This window comes from Acyrthosiphon pisum, chromosome X (assembly GCF_005508785.2).
Source record: "Acyrthosiphon pisum isolate AL4f chromosome X, pea_aphid_22Mar2018_4r6ur, whole genome shotgun sequence".
NCBI lineage: Eukaryota > Metazoa > Arthropoda > Insecta > Hemiptera > Aphididae > Acyrthosiphon > Acyrthosiphon pisum.
In genome coordinates, this window is record NC_042493.1 from 41,543,594 (window position 1) to 41,554,459 (window position 10,866).

The 10,866-nt window shown below is 27.6% G+C and overlaps 1 protein-coding gene across 5 annotated transcripts in view; it reads left to right on the top strand.

Moving 5' to 3' along the window:
- Positions 1-10,866, top strand: part of LOC107882151 — a 24,514-nt gene that overhangs the window by 12,816 nt on the left and 832 nt on the right. For 2 of the 5 annotated variants that reach the window (XM_016805282.2, XM_016805281.2), the window contains exons 3-5: positions 4,216-4,424; positions 4,512-4,597; positions 5,286-5,372. In XM_016805282.2, coding sequence (XP_016660771.1) covers positions 4,216-4,424; positions 4,512-4,597; positions 5,286-5,354 — 364 coding nt within the window. In that variant the 3' untranslated portion in view covers positions 5,355-5,372. Of the gene's footprint in view, positions 1-4,215; positions 4,425-4,511; positions 4,598-5,285; positions 5,484-10,509; positions 10,624-10,866 lie in introns of those variants that run through there. The other 3 variants (XM_029486147.1, XM_008185913.3, XM_016805279.2) reach the window with 3 other exon arrangements.

The following is a 10,866-nucleotide window of genomic DNA, read 5'->3' on the forward strand; positions in this document are numbered from 1 at the left end:
TGGTTTTCAAAGACAATAAAGTAATAGTAAATACTAAAAATTAAATTTAATGTATTATTCATAATAATATTAAGAAAGAAAGATGAACTTTATATTATAAATGTCTCTGGGATTAATTTTTTTGTATCGATGCACTAACAACATATTGTTATAATCCATTCAAAAGTTCCTACTAAGTAAGTGAAAATTCATAATCATGAAATTTCATGATAATTTGGCTGAGATTTCGATGCACTTTGAATTGTTTTCCTAATCTAGCTACAAGATGCTCTTTTTAAACATAGGTAGATACACGTTTCATGTTTTTTGAATCAGAATAAGAAGTTAAAATTTGCATTTAATTGCATTTATTCATAATTTTAAATTTTAAGGTAATTTGCTTAGAGCATTTTAGGATTTTTGAGGCATTTTTGAAATATTTAAATTCAAAATTAAAAGATATCTAAAATATAGGTATTATAGTCAAAATATTTTTATATTATGTGCGTTTAAAGTTGGAGAATGGATATTTAGGCGTAACAAACTAATTCTCATTAAACGGTTTTCCTAAATTTGGTAAAAATAAGCAAGAAACAGCGTAAAACGAAAGTATATTGTATGAAAAAAATACGAAATTCATTAAAATTACGAAAGTATATAAATTATTTTGCTACTATAATGATAAAATTGTAAGTTAAATAACATATTTCTTTTAGATGATACAATCGATGGGACAACCTCTGGCAGTCGTGGGATTCTATCGAGTTTCCTTCGGCTCAGGCAGTGGTTTTATGCTACGTAATTGGATGGGTGACCGTTTTTCCTGTCGTACGTTTTTTTATTTTATTTACACAATTTATTTATTTGTTAGTAACAAATGTTACAGAATGGTTCATACATTTTCCACAAAGTGTAATTCCAAAAATATTATTCGTAAGGAATTTAAAATCATATAAAAAAAAGAAAACAACATTTTTTACTGATTGTCATTCTACGCAATTTTTTTTACTTGGCACCATGAAATATAAAAAATATTTAGATTAATTTTAATTTATTCACAACATTTCCTACGTTGGTATTTACTTTTAAATAAAATAAAGTAAAGTAAGTACTATAAAATATAGTAAGTAATATTATTTGAAAATTTGAAATAATAGAAGAACTATAGTAGGTATATTATAATATAAGCAATAATTTGTTCACTTATAAATTAATTTAAATAATTTTAAAAATATTAAGACAAATTTCTTTATACAGGACTATTTATTGGGATTATATATTTTCTAGTATTTTCATTTTAAATGCATTTAAATTGAAAATGCTGACCGGAGCGATGAATGTATTGATTTTACAACATTTTGTGTTTTATTTTTAAAAAAATTGTTTGTCTCTGTAGGTACACGATAAGTACATTACACAACTTATGGTGTACTGAGATAATAAATATGTAAGAATGCTTCTATTTTAAACTGTACAGCAAAGCGTAGCCATTCACGCATTTTTTCTTATAGGGAATAACTAAGCCACGAGTTTACAAGAACAAACTATATTATATAATAATATTATGTAATATTTCCCGAGACGTAAGATACCGACAATTTTCTTGATTATTGAGTACAATAAAATAATTACTGATATAATTAACTAGACGTTTTTTATTCGTTACACACTTGTATGAGTGTGTGACGCTTTTTGCATATGAATAATTTTTACGCGTATCAGCAATCTTTATGAAATAAATAAGAAAAAGGTCGAAAAGTGGTTGTCGCATAGCTGTACAGTAGGTTACAAGTGGATTACTGTAATGGATTGTGTTAAATTTGAATTCAATGATAATGTATTATCATTATATGAGAAAAACGATTCTGAGCAAAGATGGTCAGTCAGATCTATGATATTACTAAGTATAATATAATATTATGATGATATTATTGAGAATAAATTAATTTATATATAACCTATATACATGGAACCTTGCTTTAAAATTTTAATCCTTAGCTAGTTAGCTATGAAAGTTAAAAATCTTATACATTTTTAACTATTAAATAATTATTAAATTTTAAATTTGATATAATTTGTCAAAATTTGAAATTTAAATGCTAATAAAAAAAAATTGTGACTATGTATTTTTAATATTTTTTAACTACTATAATAACAATATACCAGGAGCCTATTGTATTAAATTTCCAAGCTTTTTTACTCAACAAATAAAATTTTATTGACAATTAGTGAAAAAAATATTTAAAAAATTTAAAATTAAAAATGTCCGCAAACAGTTCAAAAAGAGTCAAAAAGTTTCGACAAATTTATTTTGTATAGAAAATGCTGATATAAACAACCAGAGAAAATGTCATGCATCTAAAATTAGTCGTTTTTGATTAACAAAAAAATAATAAAATCGCTACATGATGAGAAATCGAGTGATTATCCAATTTTGTAAAAATAAGAACTTCAAACACTCATAAAAATTAAATTTGATTTTCTTGTAGACATTGTAATACATGGTAAATAAGTCATAAATAATTAGTAGAGAAAAAATGTAGGTAGGTAGTTTTCGTTAAAATGAAAAGTCATAATTATAGATTGGTATTAAAATTAGAATATTTATAAAAATATTATATTTGTATGTGTGTATATTATATGTATTCTTATTTACATAAATTCAAATTAGTTGTACATAATATTTTTCGTTTAAATATTCAGAAGAATGTCGGCTCAACAGTTCCAGCATCCCTTGTGTTTTCATTTTTAATTTGCCATCTTTAATATATTGAACATTACCACCAAGGATAGAACAATTTAGTCTTGTAACACTCTCTGGCCTCAGCTTTTATAGAAATTAGCTTTTCAATAACATCATCTTTAATGTTTTTTACAATGTTCTCTACTTGTGTGTTAACATAATGCTTAATATATTTTGTTTAAAAATTTCGTTTTTCCTTAATTTTTCTTTTGTTTTTCACGGTGATTTTGAAAACGCAACTTCTAAAAGTTATTATTATTTAAAAAAGTCTTTTACCTTGAAACCAAATCCTAACAATAAACACGTGTTTTTTATATTTTAACAAACATTATTATTGGTTCAAAATTGATGGTTTAAGTTGGTTATAGTTTGAATTTATTTTAAAATCGTTTTATTTCTTTTAATACACACCGGACTTTGTGAAATTCTTAAGTCTTAATTGTTATTTAATACCTATAGATACAGAACTCTAACCAAATTCCGAAATCAAAATTTTAGTAAGCATAAATTTAAGCTACGCTTAAAGAAGGTAGCTACACCAAAAATGTTTTAAAATGTTTTAATTAGTATACTAATTTGTACTAGTATTTTTATTATATTTAATAAATGGTTTACTATTCTAAAAAAAAAAAAAAATAAATACACAATTTAAATCATCTAGTAGTTGTTACCTATGTTGTGCAGAAGCACAATGCAGAAGTGAGGGTTTGTGAAGAGTAAGCAGTAGGGCTTGTCATTTTGAAAATGACTTCTCCAATTGAAAATTGTTATGGTACCACTGTCCTTCAACGTGTGTGTGTCTGTGTGTTTGTGTGTGTGTTGGTGTGTGTGTGTGTGTGTGTGTGTGTGTGTGCGTCGAGAGCTAGGACGCCATATAATATATTTTTTTTGTAATGACCACACATAGCTGTTCTCATGTCAGACATACATTGTTATTATATTTTTCGGCATTTTGTGACAAAATATTTTGTCATTAATTATTTAAAAAAAAAAGGGGGGAATGTTATGATGGTACCACTGTCATTCAACGTTTGTGTATGCGTGTGTGTGTGTGTGTGTGTTTGTGTGTATGCGCACGTCGAGAGCTAAGACGCCATATAGATTGTTTTTGTAACGACCACACATAGCTGTTCTCGTGTCAGACATCAGACATCATACTATTTCAGAAAGGTTATCCAAAAACGTTGATCTATTATATTCTTAAAGGTCGTACATAATCGACATTTTTAAAGAATACGATGTAAGTACCTTAATAATATTTATAGGATGCTAAATTCCTTTCTTCCACTCACCAACCAGTTTGACATAATAAATTCTGTCAGTTTAATTTCAAATCAGAAATAATCATGTCAAGTCGTTTGTCAAGTAAAAAGTTGACAAGGTCCAATGATATATTTTTAATAAATAATTGGATCTACCATTCGGATGCCACCCTTTAAATTATGATTTAGTGAGTAACAAAGAATATTTATGAATATACGTGTGTATTTCAGGAATTGTTTAAAAGCAGTTATTTTATTGTGGGCCAGCATCATAGCTTTCTATTCATCGGTGACCGCTTTCAAGCTAAATGGTAGGGAAATACGTGCAGTAAATTTAAACTATTGTGGAGGATTCCTTAGAAATATAGAACTATACATGGTTTATGCAGAAGAGGGGGACAAGCTCAAGGAATTCTTTGAATTCATAGACATTCCAGGAGGTATGTGAAAATTTTAGTGTAAAACTGTAAAAACTATATTATACCTATGCTATATTGATTATTATAATGTAATTGAATATTTTTTAGATACTGGACCAATAAAACGTATGGTGATACCTTATAATCAAACACTGTGTGAAGGAGAAATGCAGACAATCGAATTGCCCGTAAAGGTATACATAATTAATATTTAAAATTTTTAATATTAGTAAATAGTAAAGTTTAATATTATTGCTTTTAATTTTAAACTAGTTAATATTTTTTTTCACATAGTTAGAACTTTTTAGGTCCGAATTAAATGTATGATTTTACTAAGACATTAAACAACCACAAAATAAATAAATAAATAATGTGGTTTTGGCTTTTCATTTAAACATATATGTACTTACAAGACTGTTGGTTCAACCCCCCTCCCCACTAGAATTTCTCTCAGATTATGTACACTTAGAAATAATTAAGAATTTATTTATAAACCAACATTAAAGTTCTACGGTTTTTAATTTTATAAGTGGATACTACTCTGATGTAGGTATAGTAGGTGTCGAGTGTGTACCGGATGTGATAAATTATTAAATTCGATGATTTATCTTTCTATATAGCATTTTACTCCAACAAATGGTCATGACAAACAGAACAAAAGACACATTATCATGAAATCACTTCGCTCAGAATCTAAAAATAAAACTAAATAACTGTGTGGTTTTCTAGGGCTTTGGGCTTTAAATTATATTAAGGTACCAACAGAATTGTATTTTGAATTGAAATTCAATGTACTATTTGTATTTAAAGAAAACATACCTAGATATCTAAATTATTACTTATAAGTATCCAAAAATTGATGTCTGAATTAAATTTTTGCAGAAACTGGGTTTTACACTCGAGCAATTAACAAAATTCAATGAATCACTACAAGAAACGTCAAGGAAATGAATAAATGGATAAATATGGGTATTCATAACTAATAAAATTTTTAAATAATCATTCACATTTAATATTAATTATTATGATCATTTGTAAACTTCTGTATTGCTAAGTAATATAATACATGTTTTGGGTTATTTAAAAAATTGATGTTACTTCATTTCTCTTTTAAGAGATTATTTTTTATTTTATTGACAATAAGACAATAGATTTTCACGTTTTACTTCTGCGTTGAGCAATAAATTTAAAGATTTTACAATGATGCGTTTATTTAGTTGGTGTATGAAGAAGAGTGCCTACATTAACAAAACGATTTAATTTTAAATTAGAATTTTCTAGAATTGGTATATGATTGTAATTTGTATAATGCGATTACTCTTTTTGTCATATATAAGGACATTTACTTATTTTATCAACGTAGGTATGTATTATTACATTTTAATTTTTAAATAAAAACATAGAAAATATTTTAATACAAGGATCCTGATAATATATTTCTCTTAGCTGAATTAATAATTCCTAAAATAATATGTCACATTTTCTTTTGCATTTAAAGCATTGTTGTGGTCAGTTGTATTTGTATTGGTCATTGAATACATATTTTTCTTTAATATTTAATGTCTGAATGAGAGTATTTTTCAAACTATGTTACTGATGCATTTTATGCAATTATACAAATAAAATATTTTATGGTAGTAACATTGTTACTGCTGTTTCATCATCTTCACGACATTGCCATGTTATGCAGCGGTCCACTATACACCCTGCCAATAGTCTATTTTCAGAAAAATGTTCCCAACATTCTTCCATTGTATCACATAAATCTATTAAGCCCTAAGAATAATTTTAACAGTAATAATATATTAGAAGCAATATTTTAAGAACATTTCTTACTGGATGTGATTTCCAGTAATCTTTAAAAGCTGATCTTAACCTTTTAATTATGCACTACACATTCTACCATGTCTTTAAATGATAAATGTTATCCAACTTCTTCTTCAAAAGGTAACCTATATTGTGGTACAGCTCCTAGTTGTGCTGTACACCTAGTTGCCAATTCCCATGATATTAATCCAAATGCTTACATGTCTAGTCTTAAAAATGGATCCCTTGAATAATCGATGGATCCATCTAGTACTTCTGGTGCCATGTATCATGATGTGACAACCTGAATAGTTAATTAAAATTAATTGTATTCCTTTTTGTTGGAGGTAATTATGGGTATTTACCCGTGTCCCGAGTAGCAAATTCAATTCACGTTGCGTGCTCAGCTATCAATAGATGATTGTTAAAAGTACGGTGCAAATCATCTTCACTGCACATTACAGAAGGTTGATTTGAATATCAAACTTATAGAGAAAACCATGTATCATTAGTGCTAGCGTCGGTATGGACACAGTACTTCAGTGAAAATGTTAACTGTGTGTTAAATATATTAAAGCAGAGCTCGTTTTGCTGCACTTGGATGTAGATTGCCATATTTAATATACAGATACCTTTTCTGAAATTTTAAATTTCAAAATCTTAAATTTTAAATTAGGTATAAAATATATATTTTCTTAAATTCATGTTGATAGCAATAAAAATAATGAAATAATTATTTTATATTAAGTCATTGTCCTAATGAGTATACTTTAGTCTATAACCCACATATAATTGATAACAATACCCACTAATGTTATAATAAATTTAGTATTAAGCCAATTAAGGTTAGGTTTTTTGCCTAAATTAAATATAATGTTTCCAATTTTCACATAATTGTGCACTTCAATAGAATTTTATTTAATATTTTTAAGTTACCACCTATGTTCCAAAATTCACATCTAATTGTCAGAACACTGAATGTCCAAACTTGTTATGTGTTCTTTGAAATTGAAATATGTTTAGATGATCCGTGCTATTAAAATTAGATACTGGTTCCGCAATATATTACCTTCAAAATTTTAAGTTTATATGTCAGTGCACTAGGTATTTGTTTTCTCTCTGACCTATGAGCAACATAGCAAGTTTGTTAATGTGTACGATGTGTTGTCTATATAAGTCCCAAACATAATACAGAGTACCTACTATACCAGTTTACATTAGACCATTACCCTAGTAACCAGCTCAAAAATGTTCAATATATTAGCTTGACTCTCTAGTTCTTCGTAGATACCTACATCATATTATATTTCAGTTTTGAAAACCATGATATAGTAAATTGTGTATTTGTGTGAACTTAAAACTGTAATAATAAATCATTAAGTTCCTTTTAGCAAATATTTAAGATTTTAGAGACCTCAGACAACTACTTACTTTCGTGTGTTCCGTGTTTGAACCATATGACGCGAGTTAGACACTTATGTACAAAATGTGTAAACCAAAAAGTCTAAAGACTAAAACTAGCCATTAATCAGTAATAATTATTATTGACCAAGACAGACATTGATAAGAATGTGTACGATATGTTGCCTATACAAGTCCCAAACATAATATAGAGTAACTACTACCTACTATACTAGTTTACATTAGACCATTAGCCCAGTAGCCAGCCCATAAACGCAACACCTATAACTTAGTAGTTATTTGAATGTTACTGTATAATGGCATACATCAAATTGAATTATTGAACCTACCAAGGTGATTAGTGAAAGAGTTGCCCTTTGTCCGCGTTCCGACACATCTATAACTATAAGTACTATGACATTTTAATGAATGAAATATGAAATATTTATTTATTCATTTATGTATTCATTTATTTATTTATTTATTAAATATATGAATGACATACTAATGCTTTCCAATTTCCAAAGTTCGATCCACATATAAAACAAATCATTTTAAAACCAAGTGATAGCTTATAGTTAACAATCTAATATTATAATCTTACAAATTAAATCTGTATGCTTCAAATTCTCCAAATGAATGTAAACAGAAGAGTCTAGACAACACTCGTTCTAACAACCTGGGAAATATTTTACAACTATTATCATGTAACATTAAAAATGTATAAAATGGGTATTTAATTATTTACATTATACTTATATATATATAATATAGATATACCTACTGTAGAGTGAAGGATCAGTTTGTAACAATCTCCACCAATAATAACCAATAATAAGTAGGTAATAAGTAAATATGTATACCAATTTAATTAAAAAACCATTCTTTAAATAAAAAAGGTAACTAATTAATAGAAATGTAATATCAACTTACAAAATAATAACTGTATACTTCAAATTTTTCAAATGAATGTAAACAGCAGAGTCAAGTCAACACTAATTGTTCTAACAACCTGGGAAATAATTAGCAAATAATACAATACCTATCTAACATTAAAATTGTAATGAGTATTTATTTATTTACATCAAGTGTTTTATGTACGTACAAAGACATAAATTATAAGCAACGCAGAGTGCAGGATCAGTTTGTAATAATCTTTACCAATAACAAGTAAATATGTATACAAATTTTTAATTACAAAATTTAACTAATAAATAGAAATGTAATATCAACTTAGAAAATAATAACTGTATAATACTTCAAATTCTTTAGATGAATGTAAACAACAGAGTCTCCAAACAACACTCGTTCTAACAAACTGGGAAATAATTAGCAATACTATTAATATGTAACATTAAAAATGTATTGAATAGGTATTTAATTATTTACATTAAGCTTATAGATATATATTATATAAATATTATATTTTTATGTGTGTATATTATATGTATTCTTATTTACATAAATTCAAATTAGTTGTACATAATATTTTTCGTTTAAATATTCAGAAGAATGTCGGCTCAACAGTTCCAGCATCCCTTGTGTTTTCATTTTTAATTTGCCATCTTTAATATATTGAACATTACCACCAAGGATAGAACAATTTAGTCTTGTAACACTCTCTGGCCTCAGCTTTTATAGAAATTAGCTTTTCAATAACATCATCTTTAATGTTTTTTACAATGTTCTCTACTTGTGTGTTAACATAATGCTTAATATATTTTGTTTAAAAATTTCGTTTTTCCTTAATTTTTCTTTTGTTTTTCACGGTGACTTTGAAAACGCAACTTCTAAAAGTTATTATTATTTAAAAAAGTCTTTTACCTTGAAACCAAATCCTAACAATAAACACGTGTTTTTTATATTTTAACAAACATTATTATTGGTTCAAAATTGATGGTTTAAGTTGGTTGTAGTTTGAATTTATTTTAAAATCGTTTTACTTCTATTGATACCCACTGGACTTTGTGAAATTCTTAAGTCTTAATTGTTATTTAATACCTATAGATACAGAACTCTAACCAAATTCCGAAATCAAAATTTTAGTAAGCATAAATACACAATTTAAATCATCTAGTAGTTGTTACCTATGTTGTGCAAAAGCATAATGCAGAAGTGAGGGTTTGTGAAGAGTAAGCACGGGGCTTGTCATTTTGTAAAATGACTCCTCCAATTGAAAATTGTTATGGTACCACTGTCCTTCAACGTGTGTGTGTCTGTGTGTTTGTGTGTGTGTTGGTGTGTGTGTGTGTGTGTGTGTGTGTGTGCGTCGAGAGCTAGGACGCCATATAATATATTTTTTTTGTAATGACCACACATAGCTGTTCTCATGTCAGACATACATTGTTATTATATTTTTCGGCATTTTGTGACAAAATATTTTGTCATTAATTATTTAAAAAAAAAAGGGGGGCATGTTATGATGGTACCACTGTCATTCAACGTTTGTGTATGCGTGTGTGTGTGTTTGTGTGTGTGCGCACGTCGAGAGCTAAGACGCCATATAGATTGTTTTTGTAACGACCACACATAGCTGTTCTCGTGTCAGACATCAGACATCATACTATTTCAGAAAGGTTATTCAAAAACGTTGATCTATTATATTCTTAAAGGTCGTACATAATCGACATTTTTAAAGAATACGATGTAAGTACCTTAATAATATTTATAGGATGCTAAATTCCTTTCTTCCACTCACCAACCAGTTTGACATAATAAATTCTGACAGTTTAATTTCAAATCAGAAATAATCATGTCAAGTCGTTTGTCAAGTAAAAAGTTGACAAGGTCCAATGATATATTTTTAATAAATAATTGGATCTACCATTCGGATGCCACCCTTTAAATTATGATTTAGTGAGTAACAAAGAATATTTATGAATATACGTGTGTATTTCAGGAATTGTTTAAAAGCAGTTATTTTATTGTGGGCCGGCATCATAGCTTTCTATTCATCGGTGACCGCTTTCAAGCTAAATGGTAGGGACATACGTGCAGTAAATTTAAACTATTGTGGAGGATTCCTTAGAAATATAGAAATATACATGGTTTATGCAGAAGAGGGGGACAAGCTCAAGGAATTCTTTGAATTCATAGACATTCCAGGAGGTATGTGAAAATTTTAGTGTAAAACTGTAAAAACTATATTATACCTATGCTATATTGATAATTATAATGTAATTGAATATTTTTTAGATACTGGACCAATAAAACGTAGTGGTGATACCTTATAATCAAACACTGTGTGAAGGAGAAA